The following is a 27,654-nucleotide window of genomic DNA, read 5'->3' on the forward strand; positions in this document are numbered from 1 at the left end:
TACTCAAAGCTTGAGTTTGAGATATCTAGTTAAGAAACAGACGTATTCACTACATCATATCCTTTGATGGTCAACTAATAAAAGATGATTTATACATATATCAACTATGTTTATATATTAAAATTTTCTCAAGAAATGTGTAAGATATCAACATTCAACACAAGCCAAGTAATATGAAAATAGACGGAGTAGTTCATTCGTCCACTATATTAAAAGAAAATGTTCATTTTTACTTGGCTAGTTTAGAAAATTAAAAAATAATTTATCACTTGATTCATAATTTATCTTCATTATTAACTATAATTATTTTTCGATATATTTCCAAAAATATTATAATCCACATATATAAAATAATAAAATAGTAATTTTATTTATCTTAAAAATAAAAATGTTAGATCTAAGTCCCCAACCTCGAACCAAACCCACATTAAAACCTCTCCATTCACAAACACAAGACACAACATGCCTTCTCTACTTTTATCGGTTTCCTCTTAAATATCTCCTCTCTCTTTCTGATCACCTTATTTATTACCTCCCTTATTACACCTCCGTTTTCCTCCTCAAATCTAGACAAAATGTCCGCCTTTTTTCCTCAGTCTCCGCCTCTCCCAATGCCTTTCACCGCCACCGTCAACGGCGGAGCTATTCCCAACACCGCCATGACTCGACCTATTGATAACACTGCCGTTATCAATGATCAAACTCCTTCATCATCAGCATCGTCGTCGTTCATTATAGTCGTTATTGTGATTGCCTCTGCTATTATCGTTTCTGCTTCTATATACCTCATCCTTCGCCTTCTCTCCCGGCGGTTCCACCGCTCCTTCCGTACATACGCCACCGCCGATGATGTTGTATCGCATGCTTCTGCTGCTGCTGCTGCTGAGGCGGTTACCGGAGACCGTTGTTTGGAGAATCAACGGAGTTCGGAAGATGAGAAATTACTTGAATCGTTACCGCTTTTCTGTTTCCGTTCTGTTACTGGAAATTTAACTGGCGTGGATTGTGCTGTTTGTTTATCGAAATTTGAGCCGGACGATCAGTTACGTCTGCTTCCGCTGTGTTTACACGCGTTCCACAGCGGTTGTATAGACGCGTGGCTTGTAACAAACCAAACTTGTCCTCTCTGCAGGTCTCCTGTGTATCCTACGGACGCAGATGTGCTCAGTAAAGTGTTAGCGGCGGAAAACAACGACGCTCGCGCCGGGAATAATGAGCTACGGAATAGTGGTAGTTTTCGGATTGAGTTCGGTAGTGTAAGTCGCCGACGTGGCGGTTCCGATTCACTCGGTGGTGATGGTCAGAGATCGTACTCGATTGGCTCGTTCGAGTATATTGTGGATGACGGTTACGAACTTTCAGCTGGCTCTATTCACCAAAGAGGTGCTTCTGAATGCACTGACAAGGAATCGATCGGAGTACCGATACCGGCGCCTCCTGGAGAAAGCATAGCTTCGGATGTTTCCGGTGGTGGACGGAGTTGGCTTAGGGACTATGTTGATAGAATCGCTTCACTTTCTCTCTCATCTCGCTCAGTGTCATTTCGGAGCTCCGGAAGGTTTTTCAACGGAAGTAGCCGGCGGAGCGACACCGTCGTTCCCATTGAGGATTTGGAAGCTGGCCGGGTTGGGGAGGAGATTAGCGAATTGTTTCGCTGGCTCTCAGGGGTATGAGTTTGTATATTCGTTTGCATTACAGGGGCAAAATTTTCTTTTAGTATACTCTCTTGATATACACTAAAAAGGTGGAAAAAAAAACCATCAAAGATTTGCTATTTCCACTCCAATATCCATTATTTTTGTGAGTGGATTTTAGCAACCAAAAAAATTAGTGTGTACATAGTAGAAACCCATTTTTTACATTTTTTTGTTTTACATTTTTCTTTTTTAATCTAGGTTAAAGCATGTCCATGAATGGTAATGATTCTATTCTTTACGAGGATTTGAAAAAATCACAAGTCAAAATAGCACTATTGTTGGAGTGATTATTGGGATTGAATAGCTAGCGATGAGTTGGTTGGGGTTTTAAATGAAATCATATAAAAAAAACTAGTGTTCTCATTAATATTTCAACTTGGTTGGAACTTAACTTGTTCAATTGGTATTTGGATCTTTTAAATTCTTACTTAATAATAATAATAATAATACATCATTAGTAAAGATATGGTCAAAGTTTCATATGTAAGGATATCAATTGGTGGTTAGTTAACCAAATTAAAATCCAAGCAAATAAGCTAACCTTGTGTCAACGAACTATAGGGGGACGAATCCATTATATATCCTCTTGGAGTCGATTATTATTATGTGTTTATAGATGGGGGTATGAGACAAAAAGGGGTCAAGTCCCAGGCTATAAATGGTGAGAGTATGGCCCCCATTTAGCTGTAAAAAAAATGTTGGTCCTATAATTTTTCTACTTTAATATTTTGATAGACCCTCCTGGCCTCTTCTCCTACCCCTAACAAGAAGGACCCAACGTGGCAATAAAGAAATAAAACAATTAATTGTTCTCTTGTTAGCGTACGTTTTCTGCATATTTACCTAAAGTAACAACCATTTTTTAGGGGGTTGACCGTTTAGTTGTGGGTAGAGAAAGATCTATAATTTTATTTAAATTAGTGGATACAAAGTAGCATTACCACATAATATTTCTTCATTTCAACTATATATGATATTCAATTAGCGTCTAATCAAATTACTTAAACGGTAATAGCAAGAACTGATCTAACATATCAAATTACACATTAAATAAGTTAGCAGATTTATTTTCAAATACTCCTATCTGTTTAATCAAAGTCTTTAAATATTTTACGTTTCCAAAACAGCTCAAACTAGATTTTGAGTTTTTGATACTTTCACTTCCGAAACTTCATGTTTTTTTCAAGTAGAATACATATTCAAATATAACTCAAATTTTCTAATTACAAATTTTAATTTTAAAATCTATGATCAACTGAGAGCGAAGTTTAAGTTGGGGGGAAGGACTTTGACTTGAGAAGCACAAGGGTATGAAAACTATTTTTATACGGCAGCAAGTTGTTTATAGTTTTGACATTCTTTTGTCAACGTATGTATGTACCAAATAGTTGTGCAAACATGTGATGTGAATTCTCCAATATTAGGTTATAGATCAATTATTTTTGTCCCAAAGTCCTTATCATTAATTAATTAAGATTTCAAACTAGGATTATTTGACGTGCCCTGTCATGCACACATATTTTATCCTATCTTACTAGGTAATGACATGTACGTGTCTTAAGATTTTACTCTTCCTATTATTTATATTTATACAAGGAAATTCATTGACCACCAAACTTCTTCAAGATATTATGTCATCCCATATGTGTAATATAATTTCTCATGTCATCCCATATGTGTAATATAATTTCTCATGTTTGATGTTCGTAGTCTATATATTAGTCTCTACTAAATTTGTATCGCATACTGTAGGGTTCATTATAGGTTAATGCTTCCAACATGATTTTCTTTTTCATACCCTAGACTCGAACTCGAGACATCTAGTTAAAGATGAAGCAATCCAGCGGTGGCACCACAACCATGTGGTTGATATATACCTCTTTGACTATTCACCTTAATTACGAGAACAATTTAAATACTTGTACCTACGCCGTTTGCCTCAATTGCTCTCTTCAACTATTTTACCAAAGAAAAGAAAACTTGCAAATATTTTATCTAAAATTATATTCTATAAAAAATTAAATTTGATACTCAAATCTTTCTCTAGTCTCATGTTACTCCTATTGAACTTTTAGATTAAGTGGAGTTATTATAATATAATCAACAGCTCAAATGGAGCGACATGAATATTGATAATTCGACATACAGCAAACACAACTTGCTTCGAATTGAGACATAATTATAACTATTATTAATTGTTGTTGTGAGTCGTCTTTATTAAAATTAAAATATTATAGAATTCATGGTAAATGCTTGAAGTTTCTATCCTATTAAAATGTTATAGAATTCATATTATAGCAGTCTGATATACTAAGCTCCTACTATGCATAGGATTTAGGAAAAGATCGGATCACAAGGTTTATTGTATGCAGCCTTATTCTAAAAATTTTACGGGAAATTATTTTCACAACTCGAATTCGTGATCTCCCGATTAAAATAATAAGACAAGTCATGTTTCCAAGAAAACATATTGGAATATTTCCTAACATGAATATTGCTTTTTTAGTTGGTACATTAGCTCATATACTTGTGTGATGAAAAAGGGCAAAAAGAGACTGGAACAAAAGAAAAAAACAGTTGATCAAACAAAAATAAAGCAAGGGGGCAACAAGAAGATGCTTTAAGAAAGATTAATACTTGTAGTAGTAGAAGAAGAATATTATTTTCAGGTAAATTTTGAGGTCACTTGTTTCATGATTTAGAGAAATAAAGAACATAAATATAGTTGATCCAATCCAACAAAATAAAAAGTAGCAACTTTTCCCGATATTGTCTTTAGTACTAATTCTACTAAATATATATATTTACTTGTCATGCACGCAGTCAAAGAATCTCTTTCAAAATAAAAATTAATGTGTGGATAAATTAAAGGACTCAAATATGCAGCCAAATCTAAAGCAAGCATTCGTCCACCAACCTCTTTCTTTGTCAAAAAATAATTAATTAAAAATCTGATCTTTTGAATTTTAGGTATTTTTTCCCTCTTTTCTAAATTTTTATTTAGGGGCTAGATAGATTGAATAGAAGAAAAACTCGCCTTTTAGTGTTGATACACAAGATAAACATGTCATCTTTCTGTTGATCAGGTGAATCAAAGTTATTTTCCGGTTGATTTATTCACATAGTCAAGTGCAAAGAATCATGCAATGTTTCATGTTGGTCTCTTTGTGTGTGTCATGACTAATGATTATATTGTGCGTTGATTTGTTACTTTGGGGTAAACTTGTGTATATGTTAACTTCATAAGTCAATTATTAACATTAAAGACGTTCAAGAATTTGAAACTCAAAGTTCAAATTTTGAATTTGCTTTTGTCAACCGCTAGCCCGCACCCAAGGGTGCTATGTGGTGTTATGATGATATTGTTAGTTAATTTATTGTTTATAGAAGTTTCTTTAAAAGAACAAGTGTTAATTTGAGGTTAGTAGAGGTAAATTAGCTAGAAATTGTACGTGTATTGGATTAAGTCAACCTTAATCTCCCTAAAGTAAAATAGTCATCCAACATATTGCGTCTTGTCTATGCACAGTGACACCAATATTAGGTGGGAAAAAAAGAAAAAAAAAAATAGTGACCCCAAATATTTTCAAGAAATATGCTGAAAAGTATGTATTATTTGCCAAATGGTTTCTGCTTTGAGTGCCTTCTGGCCTATGATTTTTTTTTGTTGGTTTTGGTAAGACCAACTATGTATGTGTACTTCACCAAATCTTTCCTTTCATTGTGATCAGGTGGCTCCATATTTCTCTATAGTTATTACTTTTGGTCATACAGAAATATATATTTATTTTAAGAGGTTGAGATAGCTTAAACGTAAAACGATATGGACAATGTGAATTCATATAGCAACCTTAACTTACTTGTGATTGAGGCATAGTCGTTGTTATCGTATATTTTCTCTAAGTCTCTCGGTCACATAAGTATACTCTTATGGAGGCCAAGAGATGTTAGGTCCAAGTCCCACCAGAGGATTTTTCTAATTGATGATAAACAGAACATTTAGATGTATAGTATTCAGCAAAATGAGAGACAAAATGTTAGGTGAGTACAGATATATAGTAATATCAGAAAAGTTTGAGAAGGAATTCTTGAAAGAAGATAACACAGAGCAGAACCAAAATCCCAATTTTGTTCGATAAAAGACCGTTGTCTCTATGTGCTCTGCTGCAAGGGAAGCTGGTTCCACTATAGCATCCTTTCTTCTGCTTAATCCCTTCACCAAGATCATCAAGTACGAATGTGGTATTTCTCTGGCTACTACTAAACAAAATGCACCATAAGTAAGGTCCTTTGTGCTTGTGAGCTTTGATAATCCCCACTCCAACTTCAGTATAAGTTTTGTTCCTCAAAAGAGAAAGAGTTCTTTTGTCATGAACAAGTACATTTGAGAAGGCTTCCAATGGCTCGACATACTTTGGTTGACAGCCGAGAATGTGACCAGATATGGTCCCAAAAGTGGGTAGCTCAACGCCACAGTTTGGAGCAAAAATTTCGGTGAAGTCATCTTCAGAAGGGTGACAATTTACACTGTTGTTTGAACTGCAGTTCCCCATGCATTCCTCTGCATACTGCAAGGCTATGCACCCAAGTCCAGGACTGTTGCTAAGTTGAGGAAGCTTTTGACCAGTTCTGTTCTTGTTAATGATATCAACAAGGTCATTTGCAGAATTTCCTGTAGCACTCAGCACAGCAAACAATGAGGTGCTGGTTTAAAGAAAGGGTACTAAATTCAATTGTTCCTTTAAATTCATCAATTGCAAAACAATGCTATTTCAAAGTTCGAAGACAATATACTTAAGCTAGAAAAATTTGCTCAACTCCCTGATAATTTAGTTCTGTAGGTTATAGATGTTCCTCCGAAACTTAAGTTTCTAGAATCTGATCACTCAATGCTATATATAGTAATTAATCACCCCCAGCTCTCAAGATCCATCGGGAGGTGTCAGATCTACAAGTTGACACTTAACCTTTTTATGTCATTTGTTTCTAAAAAAATTCATGTTGTATTCCTTCATCTATCCAAAGAGGCAATGTGGTTGTAGTAGCCCTTGCTTTTAACTAATATCAGATGATAAGTTCTTACAGCCACCAATACCCTCCAAGCTTAAACTTCAGACACTGGCCAAGTCTATTCTTCTTCATTTTCCTCTTTACAACTCTTCCTTTAGAATACGACTTCTCTAAATATCGATTTCATAGCCCTTATGTATCTTGTTCATTCCTTAGAGGAATTGCAATTTTGGCTCCTTACTCGTAAACTTGGGTATTGCATTAGTGATCTCGGTCTAAAACTGAACTTGTAAATTCTTCCTTTAGCTTCTTTTCTTCTCCACTTTTTAGATAAATGGGTATTTCAGCTTCATAATACTAGGATCACTTAAAATTCCAGCTAAGAACTTGAGGGAAGACAAACAAAAGGACAGAAGAGGATGAACCGTCTAAATGATGGAGGACTCAGGACTCCAGCATGAATGTAAGAGTGGACTAACAATCTATCTAACTAGCTCTTCTACCAGCTTACATTTTCATCAGTTACAATGTAAAGAATTAGACATATTGAGTGGCTTTTAGGACATGGGTACTAAAAAACTAAGTAGACCCTCTATTATTCAAATCCATTTCATTTGCTCAACATTCCTCCTCGAGTGTTCTTAAGGATCTCAGAGTATGTTAGACAAACCATACAAAAAAGATTAAAGCCAGGTATTCACTGTCAGAAAACTTGAGAATGCTGAATATAATAAATAAGATTGTGGAAGGAACTAAGACATAGTGCATCAAAGCCAGACGGATTGTGTCCTTGATTTAATCAAATGAACGTGGTCGATTCACAAAAAGGAAGCTCGATAAGCATCAGGCAGCCTGTGACTCCATATGGGAGAAGGGGACAGAACCGTATTGTCCGAGTGAGTGAGCCAGTGCCTACCAAGTAAAAGTTTCTTGAAGAACACTAAAGTAATCCAAAAATCATATATAGTAAGCAAACTGTAGTAAGTGCTAAATGAAGCCAGGACTGTGACACAATTCTGTTCTGAGGGAGGGCAAGGGCAACTTCTTGCTACTAATTTCATAGTTAACAATTTTTATTTTTCTAAAGAAAATTACACTTAGCATATCCTTCCAACTTTCTTCTTCTTAATATGTTTAATTCATGAGCAATTTGAATCAGCCCCAAATTTTAAAGAATCTGGTTCCACCTGTGGTTACAACTTAAGATCTATATGGGTTCAATGGGAACAAGTGGATATTGGTATCCATTACATCCAGTCCACAAACCTAAATATAGACTTGGCTTCATATATTACTATATCAACACTAGGAAACTAGAGTACTAGTTTAAGCTTCATCTTCTTTCTATGGACATGGATTCTTACAACACGAAAGACCTTTCTTACTACAAGAAAGCAAGTTTTATAAATATGGAAATTTGTCTAGTAAAGCTAAAACATTAACTGAGATCAACTAGTCAAAACCCAAATGGAAATTAGTGTAGTAATGCTAAAACATCAACTAAAATCAACAAAAGCAAAACCTTGAATCTAGAGCCTAGCTGCAATGCCACCCACACCCCTTCCTCCCTCAACATATAGTCCCTTTTTCAGCAATATATCATTTTTCATCAAATCCCGTCACTGTAAAAACAAAAAAAACAGTTCTCACAAGGACTGACTAATTAGCCATTTTAGACTATGAAGATAACTCATCCAAAGATGAGTTTTTTAGAGCATAAACTTTTTAGACAACCAGAATACACTCCAAGTAAAATTGCCAAATGCCAAAAATAGCCAAGAAAATAAAAGGAATGGGAGTTTACCATGGTGCTTGGAGGAAACAAGAACAGCCAGGAGGAGACTCCAAAGAGCAAAATACTGAAAGCAGCAAAGCTTCTTCACCATCATAACAACCCAAAAAAGTGAGCTTGAGAAAAATGGGGATAAAAAGGAAAAAGGAGGAAACTTTCTGAGATGGGTGTCAGCCTATTACAATGTAGACAGGGTTAGTGTAGTATGGAGAGTGAAAAAAGGGTTCATTCTTGGTGGAAAACATAAAAAAAGGATGATTAGCAAGAAAGTGTATAAATGATTGAGTTTGTTGCAGAGATTAAGGAGAAAGGAAGACAGTGGTGGTCCCAAGTAGCCGTTGTTTGATTTCTGTATTACAGCAAAAGTATGAGAAAATTCATTGTCCCCACCCACCACTCCATCCATAAGAATGTTTGTTAATACTGATGACTAACATGGTGCATTACAAATTAGTTAATAGACACCTTATTATTCTAGTAAGTTAATTTTTAATGTAATTTACTATAGTGAAACAGATGTAAATGAAAATAAATTAAGCTCAACAAGCAATGTTAGTGGCTTGATAAGTTAATTTGAGGGGGAGAGAGAAGTCTAGAGTAATTATGAGTTGAGTTGAGAGAAAAAAGCCTAATGCAAGTGTATGTTCAATCGAATGTGGCATCCCCAATTATAAATTATATTAGAGGTTGATTAATTTTTGCAAGTTTAACCACTTCAAAAATAACTTTAGATATATGAGAGTGACGTTGCAAAAATTTGTATCTACAATTTGACAAAGCTTGGCTTATCAAAGAAAAATTCAACAATCTCATTAAAATTTTTAGTTGTCAAGACAAAAATTCAAATATGTATAGATAAATTTTCAGGTGTTTCTTCAAATTTGTAATGATGTCATTTCTAATTTTTTTTTCAAGTTTTTTGCCAATACTTATTTAGTTTTAAATTAAATTTTTATATTCACAATTCAAAACTCATTTCTTCAAATTAAGCATTACACCAATTGTTATAGATTTGAAAAAATACTACTACTAATACACTTCAACTAAGGAGGAGGAAGAAGATAGAGTATCAATTCATAACAGTACCTTTATGCTGTTTAAAGTCTATGAGTATCAATATTACCATTTTAAAAAATAAACCTTTAGTAATGTTGAAAATATGAGATACAAACACTCGAGTAAGGAGTAAAAAGGTAGGTGTGCAAAATATTATTTATTAGGAGTAATAGGGTTTGGAGAAGATGTGATACAAATAATTCACTTGCACTTCATTTCCACAATTCAAATATGTAATTTATAAATCGGAAAAGGGTCAAAATTGCCCCCGAACTATATGAAATAGACCATTTATATCCTTCGTTACATTTTGGGATAAAAAATGCCCCTGCTGTTATCCTAAGAGACCACAAATACCCTCAAGAGTTAACACTCCAAAAGAACTAGACCTTTAGCGGCAACAACAGTCGCCTCAAAAGCCCAGAAAATCGTCACTAAAAGTTTTTAACATTAAATTCTAATTTTGTGTTTTTTTCTTCATTATTTTTNTTGAAAAAATACTACTACTAATACACTTCAACTAAGGAGGAGGAAGAAGATAGAATATCAATTCATAACACTACCTTTATGCTGTTTAAAGTCTATGAATATCAATATTACCATTTTAAAAAAATAAACCTTTAGTAATGTTGAAAACATGAGATACAAACACTCGAGTAAGGAGTAAAAAGGTAGGTGTGCAAAATATTATTTATTAGGAGTAATAGGGTTTGGAGAAGATGTGATACAAATAATTCACTTGCACTTCATTTCCGCAATTCAAATATGTAATTTATAAATTACACGAAAATAATTCTCAATGCTACCCTTTCACTACTCCAAATTTTGTGCAAGTATGGAACTATCTAGAAGAAACAATAATCTTTTGTATATGTATTTACAATTGTACCCTTCCCCCACCCTTTTATTTGCCCTTTTTGGACTGTGTCACCAAACACCTACACACACTATTCTCTGCTGCTCCTCTCTCCTTATCCATGGCGTCTACCTTCCTTACATTGGCTAAACCCTTCACTTCTCACTCCACAAATCTTCCTTCTTTCTCTCCTCAAAAACCCATTGGTACATATCTCACAACCCCATCTCCTTCTTCATGATATTTTATGTTTTCTTGTTATTTACTTTTACCCTTTTGGGTTTTGGACAGGTCTGAAAAGAAATTCTTTGAGAATTAATGCCATTTCCAAGAAATGGGAACCCACAAAGGTGACACCTTTATGCTTATTTTAAGTCAAAAGTGAATTACCTAAATTGTTATTTCAAGAAGGAATATGAAGAATGGATATTGATTTTGTTTTGTGATGAATATAGGTTGTGCCGCAAGCTGATAGAGTTTTGATTCGGTTAGAGGAGTTGCCTGAGGTACTTTCACACATGTCTCTTATTGGTTTCTCTTTTTTTCCAATTTACCTAATTGAACTGTACTTTGTATGTGTTGTGCAAAATGGACTTGTGAATTTTGTTTGGTATTCGAGATGAGATAAGCAAGGATATCCTACAGGATTGTTATATCCCTAACATGGGATTTAATTAATCCCAAATTTTAACTCGGGATTTTTATCCTTATCCCATGTACTAAATGATTATGCACTATCAAGTTAGTTCTATTGAAACCAGTGATTTGAGCACCACAGTTTTCACAACTAGATATGACTATGTAACTCGAATTTCTGTAGATGCTCAAAAGGGCCTTGACTGTTTTGCAATAGGTATTATCTGAAAAGCTTGTCCTTTTGTTCTCCTTGAGTCTTCCTGGAAATATTTATGTCTGGTTCTAAGGATTTGTACTGTTCGTTAGCGATAGGTTGTCTTTGAGAGAATTTAAACTAGTTTATTGTGTGGATGTACGTACATGTGATGCTTCAGTTGTGATAGAAAAAGAAAAACATGCTAGTACAGTATGTTATATGTATATATCGATTCATCTTGCAATGGTCTCAGGAAGAATGAGTAATTCAATCTTTTACAATCTTTTTTCAAAATGAAGCTTTCTCTACATTTTCAGGCACAATTCATTTGTTCTACTTTTAGGTTTAGTACAACGTACTAGTATTTATTTTCTCCATTAGAGTCCAATGAGCATTTTTTTGTTTGTCCTCCCCACCTCCTATTCCCCTTAATGATTGTTTCTTGTTTGTAATGTTCCTGGAAATCTTATATACTTGGTTCCATAGCTGTGAAGAAATAACTCATTCTTGCTATTGTAGTAAAGAAGTCTGTATGATGGACATTCCCATTGATACAAATTATTCGACCTACAACAATTATGGGCACATATGTGCATTAGCATAGGATAATTTTGATTTTGCTTCTTGTTATATAAGACTGGCCAGATACACAGCAATATGGATACATTCCTGTAATATTCACTTAAAGAAAGAGTTCGTGTGCAGAAATCTGCTGGTGGAGTATTGCTTCCAAAATCGGCAGTGAAGTTTGAGCGCTATCTTATGGGAGAAGTAAGTTTTAACTGATATGCATATTGTTTAGTCATTTGGACAGATTGAAGATGCTTATGATGGTATTATATTATATATCGTTTTGATGACTGACTGAGACTAATTTTGTTAATTTTAGGTTCTTTCTGTTGGTTCGGACGTTGCTCAAGTAGAGACGGGGAAGAAGGTAAGCCTATTGAAATTTTTGATTTTATGAATGTCTATCAAAGAGTAAGCTTTTAATTTTAATTTTATCTGTATGCTCCTGGTACTAGTTTCTTTGGAATGAATCGTAAAATCGTAGGGTTTTTGTACGTCTACTTCTAATCCCTGCTTCCTGCCTCCCATCCCTTGGTGGGGAGGGGTTGATGGCTTGTCTTACTGATCCTTTGTGTACTTTCTTCTTCTGAATGATGTGGTTCTTTTGCAGGTTCTTTTCTCTGACATCAATGCTTATGAGGTATGCGCTTTAGTTGTAAGCTGATCTATAATTGTGTCTATTGACATGCCTAAGTACCATCTGATACATAATCATCTTTTGGTCATTCCAAGATGATCCAAATTCTCTTCTTGATGAACTAGTGTTTATTTTGATAATAAAATCACACTTGCTATTTATGTCCTCTTCTAGTTTTGACAGGCAGCAGTTTCTGCAAAATAATCAAGACTTGTTTGGTTTATTTTATTCTCCTTAGTATTGTTTATGTCTTAATATATTTTGGGGATCACAGAATATTAGATAAAATGAGACTTGTCAAGACTGATCTTACCTGATAAACATAAGTAGAGTGCAACTGGAACTCTTACTGCCTACTCAAGAGTGATTTACTGGACAATATGGAAGCCTATCTAAAAAACAAGTGTGACAATTGATGTTGATTTAAGCTTCCTCGTATATAGAGAAAGTAAAGGTTGCAGTGAAGAAGACTAACATCTACGATCAATAGTTCACTTAACTTGGTTATTAATGGGTAAAACTGCTGTTGGCCTAACCTGCTTATTACCTACTTCTTGGTAGTTTAATCCATATAGAATTCTCAACTAATATTTACGTTGACAAACTTGTTGAAGCATGGGCATCACATCCTATAGGATACGGCATACTGTCGTCCTATTCATTTAGATCATTTTAATCCCCATCAACTAGGCTTGGCATGTTCAGATTTGGTAATATCACTGGTTCTGATTCCTGTTGACTGTTGAGATGCTTTCAGAAATATCATCTAGGATGACGAATTGTTGGTTGTCAAAGCAGTTGATGTTAGCGTGGAGTCTATAGGGTGGTTGGCCTCTATAAGGCTGGACGCCGATGAATTGCTCTCAGTTTCAAGCATGGTGTGTAATTAGTTAGAAGTTAGCAAACTGAACTTAGTTAAAGATGTGAATCTTGCCAAACATTACCAACACCTTAAAAGTGTTTCACTCATTGCTAGATGACGAATCTAATTAGTTATAACAGGAACAATGAAAAATGAAAAGAAGCTTCTATAACACACTTCAATATAGTATAATAATATTTAACCTACTCATGTTAATGTTTTGATTACTCTGAATGATAGGCAGGCTTGGGTGAGTCATAATAGTGAAATGCTGTTGCAGTGTCAAAGATAAGTGGGTGTTGCATTGTTTTTTGTTTTGTCTGGTCTGTGGTGCAGTTGTCTATCCAGTTTGCTCATCATTGATTTGGGGCAATATGTTAAACTAAAGGTTGTATTATGTATTGGTTGTTATCTGATGCGTGTCAACTTTCGTTTTGAAAGTTATGCGTAGTACCTACTTTCATTAGTGTCTGTTGTTGACAAATTAAATGATTTTTGTGAACTTATGTGCATCTCAAACTATCAGGTGGATTTGGGAACTGATGCAAGGCATTGTTTCTGCAAGGAAAGCGAGTTGCTGGCTTTGGTTGAGTGAAGTTTTCCCTGCCCATTTGAATTTTTATGATGTTAGGGCACTAAGTATTGTCAGGTGACATTGAGACTGCGGGATGTGTTGTAAAACCTCATATCTTTTGTAACACAAAAATGTTGAGATATGTTTAGTGGATTTTGTTTCTGATGATTTATGGGCAAAAGTATTGAGATTGAGTTTTTTTTTTGTCTTTATCTGATGTTTGCTGCATATAATTTCTCAGGAACCCCAAAAGTACTTTGTTGTATGTATGCCTGTTAACTTTACCATTCCTTCCTGCATATTCATCTAAACATAGCGGTTAATTGAGACACTCAAGGAGGATGAGAAGACTGATTCTCTGTCCTCTTCAACCTTGGTCCATGATTAGAATCTTAAAAAATTAATTTAGCTTGGGTCAATCAATGTCAATGGTCGATAGAAGAAAGAAAAAGGACAACGAGTAAATCTCTATATTTGACGACATAAACCATCACAAGTCATGGGGAGGGGGAAGGGTACGCCAATTTACTTTTGTTTGGAAAGCCACCAGGTAATTGAAATTGGTGTAATTACACAATTTAGTAATTACACTGACCTGTTTGGTTGCCACATTACACATGTCCTCTTTGGATGTCACAGTGTAATTACACATGTTCTGTTTGGATGCGCAATTGCAATCATAAAATTATAATAAATTTTAAAAATAAAAATTAATCATTTAAAATTTATACTAGACAAATATGAAATTTTGTAAATGACATTAAATTAAATATTTAAGATATATATTCTTTTTTGAAAATATATTAATTAATAAACGTATTTACTGTAACTAATATTATGAAAAAATAATTGATTTATATTTTTTCAAATTAATATATTTCAATTGAATTGATCGTAACAACTAAAAGTATGAAGTTTCTATGAACATTGTGAAATGCATGTTTGATAAAAAAAATAGTAATATATAAATAAAATATCATAAATTATTAAATGTTTGACAAAAATATAATCTATCAAGTCTAATTAAAAAATGACGTGCAATGTAATATTTACTAAAACAAATGAAAATATAACATAAGTAATAAATTCAAAACAAAAAATTTAACATAATACTCTTATAACAAATTTCAACATAGCAATAAATATGATTTATTTTTATTTCTTCATCATAAAGAAAACGTAAGTCTATAACCTTACTTAACAATAAACTCTATTTTAATTTAAAAATTAGAATACTAATAAAATTATGCTAATGAGAAAATAAACATGGCATAAAGAAATAGATAATACGAGAAAATTACATAGAATCACGTAAAGTAAGGTTGAGAACAAGAAGAAAATGAAATATAATAACATAAAATAAAAAATAAACTTTTACAAATTTTTAGAATAATAAAAATAAAAAAAGAACTTAAAATAATAGAAGTAAAAAAAATTAAAACAAAAAAATAAAAATAGAAATAAAAAAAAAAGAAATTAAAAAGTAATCAGGTGGTAATTACACCATGTAATTACCAGCAATTCACAGCCTCTACCTGTGAATTGTAGAGTGTAATAACTCCCTGCCAATTACACCAATTACCAGATGACCAAGTAATTACCTGTCCTTCCAAACATGACAAGACAGTGTAATTACACCAAATCCAATTAGCAGGGTGTTTTTCCAAACAGGCCCTAAAAGAATCTCGAATGCTTTCAAGTAGTGTAATACCATTGACAAATAGGAACATTTGATTTTCGAAACATCTCTAATAACGCCAAACTGGTATTATCGCTCAGTATCTTCTGGTCCTCTATAGAAAGGGAATTCTAACATATTGAGAAATTAAAAAGTGAGGAGAATAGTATTACAGAAAGAACAAAATTGCCTGTGAATCAGATGCAAGGGTCATTTGCCAAGAAATAATGTTTAGAAGAACACTAACTACAAAGCATTCAATATAAAAATAAACAATTCTAAAACTCAAATAGGCGTAACTCAATCATTCCCTCTTTCCTTTTGGGAGAATACCATGCTACCACTTTCCCAGACTGTAGAAGCTTTAAAGAGTAATTTAAACTGCATACAAAATCCTCCAACTGAACGCCAGCTGGTGAATTCAGCGAAAACTTTGAATCTACTCTGAACACAATTGGCCCAGCAACCTGCATTTGAAGGACAAACAAAAATTTAAAAATCATTGTCAAAAACATGATTACCCAAAAATAAAAAGGGGGAACAAAAGTTTTGCCATTCAAAGTTAGCATTGGAGAAGGATTCAGCTTAGTGTTGAGTTTGTAAGTCATAAAGTACCATAAGAAGTAGTGGGTCAGTGGGTGGACAGCACTGATTTAAGTTCCCTATGAAACAGATCTAGTTAGTACAATATCAAGGTGTGATTGGTATGAAGGATAATGTTTTCTTGGAAAATAACTTGTTTCCTGTTCTTGGTAAAGATGTTTCTAAGAACATTTTTATGTAATCTAGCAAAACACCATGGGGCGAGGTGGGTGGAAAGGGGTAGTCCAGGTGTGAGGGCTAGGAAAGGAGGGGTACGATGAGTTTGGAATGTCACTAACAGAACTTGTTTTTCTACTCGCACTAGAGAAGTCATTTCGGAAACAGCCTTTCTGCCTCCAAGAGGTAGGGGTAAGGTCTATGTACACTCTATCCTTCTCAGATCCCACCTGTAGCATTACCCTGGGTATATCGTTGTTTCTCTAGAGAAGTCATTTCCTGAGTTTTAAGGAGCTTGTTTTCTTAGAGAAATGTTTTTCAAAACATCTCGGACCAACCAAACATGAAAAAATTTACCAAACAAACCCTGAGTCCCACTTGTTTTTCCCCAAAATGTATCTACTCGTTACGGAAACTAAGGAGCTTAACCGATATTTAATAACAATGCTGATGCATTCAAGTGACCTCTGTAGACAATGTGAGAAGAAATATTTGGAAGTTACCTGCTGCTGAAGTATCAATTCGAGTCTGGGTGAAGAGAGCACGTCTCTTGCATTATTAGATGATGCTTTTCTGAAGACTTTTGAAACCTGTTTGGCTAACGCTAAAGCAGATGAGACATCTAGACGAGCATCTACCCTTGTGAGGTCTCCAAAGGACTCTCTGAATTTACCATGTTGAAAAGTATAGCAAAGTGAACCAAATAGATCAACACCAAAGGGACTTCTATGCCTCGAAGCAGAGGAACTGCTGCTACCATTGTTGAGCCATGCCTCAAGAGTTCCCCCTAATCAACAAGTTGAGGTACATGATTAGACAAGAGAATAGGCAAGTAAAGCTACTTTGTGAGTGCTGCGACTTTAACGTAGCATCATATATGCATAAAATTGTCACACCACCAATTCCATAAGAACCAATACAAGGAAATAGGCAAGTAAAGCTACTTTGTGAGTGCTGCGACTTTGGGGTAGCACCATTGGATAGCATCATATATGCATGAAATTGTCACACCGCCAATTTCATAAGAACCAATCGTGCTATGAAACTCCAACGAGTTCAGTTCCCCAAAGATTATAAAGTTGGTCAGCTTTTAATGGAAAATACTGTTCGCTTCTTCAATATTCCAGGAACATGCTGAAGAATTAACCATACCCATTAAGTCATTTAAATTTATTGAAGTAAAGAAAATAATACTTTTGAAGGGTGTGTAACAATTATCTTAAAGTGTTCCACATTGATTACAAAATACCTCCACATAAATAATTGAAATCCCAAGATTCTAGCAGAAGCACCACAACAAAGTTCATGTTGAGGAAAGAATAAGCTCAAACAGTTTATATTTATGAATAAACTAGGTATTTATCTTAGTGCTGTAGAATTGATTCTGATGATTCACATTCAGTTAGAAGTTAAGATCCAGATCCTGTATTCATACAAGATTGGTGTAGTTTAGCAAACCATGTCATAAAAGAATCTGGAAGCTACCAAGTTATATTCATTCAAGTACACTATAATTTTCTGTAAGCCAGTGAAGTTACCAATAATTCCAGATACTGCTGCATGAGGCTCTCTAAGAAGAATATCATAAGAAGGGCGATAAATCCGTCCCTTATCTGTTTCAATAATGATGTCCTCTTTTTTTTCCTTGATTCTCCAGAAATCTTTGCTCTTCTCATAAGAAATGGCTGCTTTTCCACATATTCCTTGCATCAGACTGAGTGGTGGCTCATCAGTAATGTTATCAACAGCCCGAGGATGGCCACCATTCTTATGTAAACCAAAACGGTATCGCAATCCATCCTCGGAAACCAGCGATGAACAGTCCAACGATACTGACTCTGGGACCTCCCAATATCTACCTTTATGGTCTAAGAATAGCTCAGGCCATGCTGCTTCCAAAGTAACGTCATGCTCAGGAAGCTGCAATGAATTTAGAAGAATAGTGAATCAAACATCACAATGGTAAATGCTCATAAGCTGGGAACATAGTTTAAACCACATAGGAGCACGCTATGACAAATGCATGCATGTTTACATGTATGTTATACTGTCCCGTATTAAATTTCTTTAATAAGTCAGGAATCCCCAAAATTTACTAAGCAACATTCTTCATCTTTTCCAAAGTGAGCTAGGAGAAATAAAACGGGGACCTTTTTTTGTTTGTTTTTTTGATGAAGTAAGGTATTTCATTAAATAAGTAGCAAGCATATGCAGAATTACTGAATAAGCAAAAGGGCTCACAGAGAGCATAAGCAAAAGGTGTTAGCTTCATAGTCTAGAGAGCTAACAAAGTCAAGAAATTGCTCAGTGCTAAATACAGGGGTTAAATTATAACCCAACTAAACAGCATAAGTAAACATCTAGCTTTATGAGAGTGGTTTAGAGTTGAGTCATCTTATCGTCCTCCAGCTGAAGCAATTTCAGATTTATTTCTCTACTGAAGTATTCCAATATCAACAAAGTGGCAACAGACTCCAAAATTTCATTTAAACAAAAGTGAGATGACTAAGCAAAATATCCTTTAGGTTAGTTATACAAGGAAAAACCATGTTTGTTATTTGGTGAAATGCACCACCAAAGTATACCTGTGGATATATAGACTAACGGTTACTTTTCTCAAAAAAAAAATATGCACCTTTGTCATAAAAAAAAAAAAAAAATGCACCATCAAAGTAAATAAGAAGTAAAGTAGCCTTCTAGGTCCAAAACTCGAAGAATGTGACAGCCTAAGAGTGCAAAGAGACGATAATGCATGTCCTAAAGGGGCACAAATCTAAGGAAGAAAACAGAAAAACTGTATCAAAAAAATAGACACCCAACATATATTATATACCTACTCTGGATCCGCAAACAGGCTTAAAGGTTCAAATAAAAAGACCAAAATAGGCAAGCCAGAATCAGTCTGCATCATTTACGAAATCTAAAAGCATCAAATATAATTTCTACACTGAAAATCCATCAAGCTTGCCCAAAAAACTGAATATTTGGCAAATGGCATGATTTTAAAACTTTGGCAATTTGTATCCTAAGATATTACACACATCACAATAAGATTTTGAAGTGTGGTATTATGAAATTATGAGTTAATAGGATGAAGACGGTGGATGCAGCACCGCCATCCCAACTTTAGTAGTAGAAGCACGTTTAATGAGCAAAATGCATCTTTAAAATTAAAGCACATCTTGCCATATGGTGCATCAATAGTAATATGAGAAAATAAAGGTTAAATTTCTTTAAATCTTCTCTGGAAAATTTGAACACCTTAAACATATACTACAATCTTAAGCCTATTATTACTATCCTACTAAGAATATATAAGACTACTCCTAATCAAAGTGAAGATAGCACCAAAAAGCTAATTAACTTGGAGAAAATGAAAGATAATAAATAAAGCATCTAAAGAAACAAATATAACATTCCAATAGCAGTGCACCAACTGTTAAAGGACTTCAGATCCTTGCCTTATGAAAAAGCATGGCCCTCAAGCGGCGTCCTTTCTTCTCGCCATGCTTTTCCGTGCTCAATAACAGAGAAGAAGAGGGTGTCAGAGATAGCTGTGAGCACACACCAAAGGCATAAAGTGACTTCTCCAAGAAATGCTTGCCAATGTCTTTTAGTATCGGCAGCTCCCATTCATCCACACTGGACAACTCAGCTTTGATGTCAGATACCAGTTTCTTTGGTCGAAACTGACCTGTGAATCCAAGCCACCTATGAAGATGAATTCATAAACAAATAATTCATCTATCTTGTATATAAATAGGGGGCTTCTGGGAGTATCAACACCAATTTGAAATATAAAGGGAGAAGGCAACAAATTGGGTAGAGCAGGTTGGAGAATGAGCAAAATAGTCATTAATGGCTCTTTGACCAGTATGGTTATCCAAGCACATGTAAGCAATCAGCTTTCAGCTATAAAAGAAATGAAGATCATAACAATATATTCTGAACATAGTCAAAAGCATGAAAGGTTTGAAGCAAAGCATCTGATGGATAAAGAACTTTGGCAAAAAGCATATTATTTCTCTGCTGTTTCCAAAATGTGCACATCATCTTACTTGGTTTGAAAATAAGCTGAAAACCTTTCTACTTCAGAAATAAAGTCTTTTGTCTCCCCCACGTCTAGCACATTGCAGTATGCATTCATTTTTCCACCCAAAGTCTTTTGATAAAAAGTCAACCAGTTCAAGTATATGAACTTTGTGACCAATCAAAAGAAAGACATAAGAACTTTGTGTATTTTTAAACAACATGGGTACTTTTTTCAGTCAATATAATTTTGTTTAGTATTTTAGACAGTTTGGTGTTCCTGAAGAAATATGTGCAGTTGCAAAATTATACTATACAAAAGTTTGAGTAGTTCAAGTTCAAGATCAGCAATGTTTTGCCACCTACACTAATAGCAGTCAACAACTATTTTGTGCATGTTCGATTCAACTTTTACTTACACATGAAACATTTATAGAAGTAAACATGATCTTTTACACATTATAACCTGAATAATTCACAGTTATTGTAGACAACATTTTGAATCTAATTGATATTCACTACAACATCTTGAGACATTGTAGGGTGATTTATAATTATAGTGTACCAATCAATAACTAATATATATAGGACACTCTTATAAGCTTTTCATGTGCTACTTCTAGACTGAAGAAAAAATGACAAGTGATGTATATTTTAGTTATAGACTTCAACAAAGAAATAGAGGATATAGAGATTAGAATCTCCAATATAGTACAAGGTCACCTTACCAAGTTAAGTTAGATAATACACTGGACAATTTGCATTTCGACGTGTTGTCACTTTACCAGTAAGGTCAAGAACCAATATTATGCTATTAGAAAGAGAACACATTATTTTCCTATCTTCAGAGTAATTTGGAAAACAAAAGTAATCTTATCCATATATTCTTAGCTTTTTATTTTTTTTACTTTTGATAAGAATATTTTACATCCTGCTATGTCACTATAAAATGTTCTTCTTGAGCCCACAAAGTAAGAGATAGGTCTATGTACGCTCTACCAACCTCAGACCCCAACTAAGGGATTACGTTAGGTATGTTGTCATTATAAAACACTTTTTTCCTTAAAAAGCAGGGATACCAAAAAACTCACAATTCCCTCACAGGTCCTCGGTAGATGAACAACATAGCAATCAACAAGCTCAATTCACGTTCATATCATTCCAAGATCAAAATAATTTGTCTCTGCAATTAGAGGTTTTCTAAATATCACATTTATCCCTACACCAGATTTAACATTGCCGAAAACGTTAATAAGCAAAAAGGATTCCAATTGCACAATGAAAACAATATGATGGCAGTCTATTGGTATAGGAAAACTCTCTATATATGAAAATGTGTTAAAATTGGAGTAGTAAGTTACCAGTTAGAAGTAGCAGCTTTAAACAAAAGTGACTGAAGAGCAAAAGAGCCCAATTCCTTCCGGGAAGTTGGAGAATAAGAGGGAATGATTCCGAGAGGAAATCCATTTCCGAGAAGAGAAAGTTGTTGGATTCTGAGAGCTTTACTGGCTGTGCTTCTATCAAGTGGTATGGGCTCCCCTGGAATGGACCTAGCCGTCCCGTCTAGGGCTCTCGGTGTACAAATATTGAGGTCCCAGAATGCTGCATCCATCGCCGTCCTCATGTTCACCATTTTTCTCTCCCGCCGGCCGGCCGGAGAAAACGAAGTTGGAGAGTGTGAAGGGAAGGGAAGGGAAAATGTGGATACCTTCCTTATCTGTGACTGTGACTCTGTTTTGTAAAGGGAGGGGTTTTGAATTTTGGGGTTTAGCTGTTTATGGATTTTACTTTAAAAATGAAATTAAATAATTAATTTTATATTTTTAAATATTGATAATATTTTATTTGATTTTAATTTTTAATTTATAAATATTTTATTTACGAAAGCAAAAACATTCAAAATTTAAAATTGCACCTCATATCGCTATTACACCTCAATATTATATGTGATATAATAATATTTATAATTTTAAAAGCATTCTATATTGATATGAGGTTACACACCCATAGAGCTTACCCTAAAACTAGGGGACATCGGACATCTTAATACTTAACTTAATATATATTTGAAAAAAAATAATTGAAATATATAAATGGATTTTCAATAACATGCTTTATGTTTGTAAGCATTTTATTGAGTGAGTAAGTATTATTTTCTTTTTTATTTCTTATCACTAAAAATAAAAAACTTTTTTTCACTTTCTCTTTATCGGAGTGCTTACCATCTGAGCAACTCTTGTTTATTTAAATGGCCGCATCATCCAAATTTTTTGGCTCTAAAAGTTACACCCCATCTTCAAATTTGTTTGGAGTATTTATAAAGATTTGTTAGTTTATATATCTTTATATGAACTATGAAGTCCCTTTTTCAATTATTATTAATCAATTGCAGCGGAGAGGAAGTGACCAATTTTTTGTGATCTAAGTAAACGTCAATTGATTTTTGATTAATTGTTGAACTATCTAATCTTAATCAATGAAAAACTCATCGAAAACCTTTGGATAACTAAAATATTCTTCCGGTGAAATCTTTTTCATTTTTCAAATTTACCCTAACATTCAAAACACAAATTTATACGAGTCATCAAGTGTGTTACTAAAAATTTGGTTGTAGTTCAAGGGGCTTTTATACATTTCCCCCAAAAATTATGTATCACATGATACACAGTTTTTAACCACAAAATTGTGGCTCACGTAAGGTAAAAAGATATGCTTTTATAAGCTAGACAAAATTGCCACATTTTAAAAGTGTGGCCATAGATGATAGAACTGACAAAAGTTTGGCTATTATGTAAAGTATGTCATGTATAGTAAGAAGGTACTAGTAAGAACGATAAGGTTAGGAGTGTTCACGAGTCCTTCTGGATCAGTTATTGATTAAAATTAAAATAAAAATTCAGATAAAGGATAAAAAGCAAGACAAAGTAAAATAATTAATTAACACTAATAATTTCAAAAAACTAAATTCTTTCAATTAATTGAACCAAAATAAATACTATATATATATTGTAAAATAAACCCTCATGATAAATGTTTTCTTCTTACAAAACAATCTATCAAATAACACCTAGCAATAACGACCTTAGGTCTTTAAGCTTTAACTCATTCAAGTGGTAACTACTCAAGTGAATATTCATATCATCTAACATGATCCAAGTCAAAAGGATCTATTCTCCACTATTTATAGCTTAAGCTAATTGTTACAAAATACACTCAATGAAATAAGAGTCTTTTTAGATAAGAAAAAAAAAAACTTGTATTTTAGAAATAATCATTTTGCATACATAGCCTCTTTTCTCCTTTCTCCAAGTAATCTTTTAATTGGAGCCTTGTACTTATTCAGTTTAACACATTTTTGGGCTTCAACTCTTCTAAGTAACGATTTAACAAAAAGTCTACAAACTTCTTAAATTAACCTCACGTGCAAGATCTTAACAAAATTCGAGTTGCATCATAAGATAATAATGGTCACATTTTAAAAGTATAGCTATAGGCTATAGCTAGCTAGGACATAAAAAGTGTTATCACAGGGCCTAACTCTTGATTAATGAAAAGGCCTAATTTTTTGTAAAAATGGTATATCCATACAGTATAATCTTTGCCTCATGAACAACGCCCCTTGATAGTGGCAAGTAAATTATACAAATAAAAATATTTGTAGCAACGAAATTATAGCGATGAAGAATAATTAAGTAAACTGTAGCTAAGGAGGCTTATTAAGTTTAATGTCTTTACTATTTATGAAATTTTCACTTTTTAAAAAGGTTAATCTCAAGTATAATAATAAGTGTTGATCGAGTTATTGGGTATTTGCTCTGAGTTTCTTATCATAAATAGTTTTTCTTTTCTTAAAAGAAAAACATAAAGTCTTCATATTTGGCTAGTCCTTTTTTTGTGGGAAAAGGTTGAGGACTCTATAAACAGAGATTCATTCCTTCTAACTTAGTAGCATTCACAATGTAATTCTAGGGGCTTTGCGATTTTTATTAGGGGGGAATTTGTTGGACACAAGTTATCACTTGTGTGAACCTCTCTGTATTCCGATTAAATTGGGTGAGGTTCTTTCTCTCTATAATTTGTACTCTAATATTTATATAATGGATTGTTCATCTCCTTTGTGGATGTAGGTCGGTTGATCGAACCACGTTAAATTTTTGTGTCTTTTGATATATTTCTCGTTTGTCTTATTACTCATGACTTTTTTTAGATTTGCTTTGTTAGCTTCCGCATGACACATAATTATTTTCGATCATAACATGAGCATCAACATAAACTGTGCTAAGATGATTGAGATTTATTTATCTTTGATCAAAAGTTTCACTTTCAAGGCTTCAAGTCCCTAAGAATGAAGAAAAACATGTTAGGAGCCTTGTCCCTAATATTTGGTATGCAATGTGTGATTTCAAATTTAATCGGCCTTCCATAGAAATACCAAATACAATATGAGAAATATAAGAAAGGCGAAATGGTATGGTGGACCCTTGTACTTGTATCAGTTTGTATTATGGACCCTTCTACTTATCCTTGTGTCATCTGAACCCTTAAACTCAATAAAACACAATTTATCAAACCCCTCTGACCATTGACCACACTTATGTGTCTTTAAGATGGCTGAGTTGGCGAAGGTGTGTGACTTCACGCTCCTTAAGGCGAGTGAGTACTATATTTCAATTTTAAAAATATTAGTAAAAGAATAAAATAATACGAAAATTAAAAAATTAATTAAAAAGTCTCCATCTTCATCACCCACTCCACCTTCAATTGCAGCTATCTCCATGCCCGACCCTTTTTTTTTCTTTCCATACTCTTGTCATCATCTTTAAGAGATCTTGGCATTGAAACCTCCTTGAGTCCATTGATTCACCGCTAGAGGGAGAGGTCGATGGTGGTGGTGCTCGTCGGAGAAAATTGGTTCGCAGTAGAGTGAGAGAGACGGTGCTATTCAGTGGAGGGGAGAATGAGGCAGGTGAGGATTAGAGGATCTAGTTCCGAAGAGATTTCGGTCAGATCTGGTGGTGCAGCGGCGGCGACTACGTAGGTTGGTAGTTTTGTGATGGTTGAAGGAGGAGGAAAGGAAAATAGCGAGGCTTGTACGGCGGAGATGAAAGACGGGTGAGAAAAAAAGTATAGGCAATCTCGCCGGCAAGAGTTTTTCCAGTGGATTTTGTTTGTTTTAAGGTGGGAATGGGGGAGAAGATGTAGGAGTTTCAAAATTTTATTTTAAGGAATAAATTTAAATTTTATTGTTTTACTTTTTATTAAATAATTTTGGTTAATAAATTTTAAAAATAGTTAATAAAGATAATTATGACATGTCATTGATATAGGTGATATGGATTTGACATGACATCAATTTAAGGGAGAGTGAACAACACACATGATAAGAGGAGTTTAAAAATCTTATTTGGATTGAGTATAAGGGTTCAATTAATAACGAGTTAAATAGAAGGATCCATAATACAAACGCGTACAAATACGAGGGTCTATTGGATAATTTCGCCTATAAGAAATTGAGGATTTCTCCGGCAATCCTTGATTTGCTTTGTAAGTTGTAACACTAGTTAAACTTAGGCAAGTGGACGTATACATTATGCTTAAAGCAACAATAAATATCATTTGTCTTGACTTACAATGGTTAATGTTTGAATTCATCTCTCTTAAATATATATATTTTTTCTGTGGTTGGAATTAAATTAAAGGTAACCATTAGTGACATGTGCTTGAATTTCATGTGTGAAAATGAAATGTTTCCTTAGCAAAAGTGCATCTTAATTAGGTACCAAACTTGACATGTAGATATATGATGCGTATAAGCAATTGAAAAAATTAGGGGCCCTAATTTGTTCATCAATTTAGGATGTATACATAATTATTAATTAAATTCTAGACAATTCTAAATGTGAAATAAAGTTACTTTTGAGTATAACTTGTTGAATAGAATTTTCAACCCAACTAGGAAGTTAATAAACAATTCCAAGTAACTTTTTTCCGGGATAAGTTCATCATTTCCAATAATGTTTATGAAAGGTTTCTATGATTCACTTCTGCATATTCAAATAAAATGTATCTTAATTATTATTAATAAATAAATTACTCGAACCTAGAATCTATCGAAAATAATATTTCTACTTTCGAGAACTAAGACTATATACACACTAAACATATAAATTAATCATAAGATGGAGAAAAATTACTCATTGATTCCTTAAATCATGATAGAATACAATACTCAATTAAAAGCACATGTATGATTCAAAAAGAAGAGGCTTTTGAAAAAGTAAAGATATGTCCTATATGTGTGTGGATGTGATTAGGAATTAGATCCTTTTTAACCTAGATAGGATTGGCCATTTACTTTTACATTTTTTCTAATAAATGGTATAGAAAATTTTAGGGAATGTTTGGCTAAGTTTATAAATTGATCAAAATAGTTTATAAGAATAATTTGACTTATTTATATGTTTGATAACAAGAAAATTGAAATATATGCTCTCTAGGAAAACAAGTTCCTTAAAAATAAGGACAATCACTTTCTTATGTAAAACTCAGTAAAAGTATGAAAATCACGCATTCTACATTGACTGTCACTTCTCAACCCTCCAACGTTTCATCTTTGATCACCCTACCCTGGTAGCCCCCATCCCATCACCCCTATACTAAAGTTTCAAAGTGATGATATATTGATTGAATTGAGATAATAAGGTGACAACTTCAAATGTATAGGGCACAGAATTTCAATGCAACTAGCAAGTCTTGACGATGTGTAGTAGTTTATCCTAACAAAGAGACCATATATTCTTGACAATTTGCTTATATAGAGCTTGTTTCTCAACAAACTTTTTCTAAATGCAAATTATATTCAAGTTAAGGTTACAATATAATATTATATTAGGAGAGAATCGACCCCTTAACGTTCGAGAATTTAATATTTTATGAGTTTCCAATAATTCTAAATTTATTAAAGAAGATTATTATTAGTTTTTTAACTATGTGTCTATATATGGAGAATTGAATTCTCATTTAAAAGGTCAATTAAGTTTAAACAAATATTTCACTATTGTATGATGTATGAATTGATTGTTTTGTTACTAAATTTTCAACGTATTTCTTATATATTTAATAAAAAATTTAATATAATAAATATTGAATTCTTCGATAACCTTCCCTCAATTTTCTAGTCTCTGGATTCGCCCATGTGTTGGTTTCAAGGCAAGCACACATATATCACAAGTATATTTCCACCATCTAATTAAATGATAAAAAGTCTCTTTTCATACAAGAATTTTCTTAATGTTACATATT

General features: G+C 33.6%; 4 protein-coding genes across 4 annotated transcripts; 2 read left to right on the plus strand and 2 right to left on the minus strand.

Moving 5' to 3' along the window:
- The first annotated feature begins 388 nt into the window (after window positions 1-388).
- Window positions 389-1,843, plus strand: LOC125861934 (E3 ubiquitin-protein ligase ATL4). The gene is given in 2 exon segments (XM_049541890.1): window positions 389-433; window positions 435-1,843. Coding segments are annotated over 2 exon segments (1,284 nt in total). The 3' UTR covers window positions 1,674-1,843.
- A 3,809-nt stretch (window positions 1,844-5,652) lies between these two features.
- On the minus strand, window positions 5,653-8,920 carry LOC125841848 (uncharacterized). Its single transcript, XM_049521035.1, has 2 exons — window positions 8,512-8,920; window positions 5,653-6,369 (listed from the first exon to the last, which is right to left on the minus strand). The coding sequence occupies exons 1-2, from the start codon at window positions 8,594-8,596 to the stop codon at window positions 5,762-5,764; spliced, it is 693 nt and encodes a 230-aa protein (XP_049376992.1). The 5' UTR covers window positions 8,597-8,920; the 3' UTR covers window positions 5,653-5,761.
- A 1,564-nt stretch (window positions 8,921-10,484) lies between these two features.
- Window positions 10,485-14,080, plus strand: LOC125872538 (10 kDa chaperonin 1, chloroplastic-like). Its single transcript, XM_049553274.1, has 7 exons — window positions 10,485-10,617; window positions 10,703-10,761; window positions 10,867-10,917; window positions 11,949-12,014; window positions 12,133-12,180; window positions 12,424-12,453; window positions 13,839-14,080. Exons 1-7 carry the CDS (start codon window positions 10,533-10,535, stop codon window positions 13,905-13,907), a joined length of 408 nt encoding a protein of 135 aa, XP_049409231.1. The 5' UTR covers window positions 10,485-10,532; the 3' UTR covers window positions 13,908-14,080.
- A 1,758-nt stretch (window positions 14,081-15,838) lies between these two features.
- Window positions 15,839-22,082, minus strand: LOC125847964 (protein TRIGALACTOSYLDIACYLGLYCEROL 4, chloroplastic). Its single transcript, XM_049527734.1, has 5 exons — window positions 21,714-22,082; window positions 19,785-20,034; window positions 17,862-18,243; window positions 16,827-17,110; window positions 15,839-16,031 (listed from the first exon to the last, which is right to left on the minus strand). Exons 1-5 carry the CDS (start codon window positions 21,983-21,985, stop codon window positions 15,843-15,845), a joined length of 1,377 nt encoding a protein of 458 aa, XP_049383691.1. The 5' UTR covers window positions 21,986-22,082; the 3' UTR covers window positions 15,839-15,842.
- Between the last annotated feature and the right edge of the window lie 5,572 nt (window positions 22,083-27,654).

This window comes from Solanum stenotomum, chromosome 1, assembly GCF_019186545.1.
Source record: "Solanum stenotomum isolate F172 chromosome 1, ASM1918654v1, whole genome shotgun sequence".
Lineage (NCBI taxonomy): Eukaryota > Viridiplantae > Streptophyta > Magnoliopsida > Solanales > Solanaceae > Solanum > Solanum stenotomum.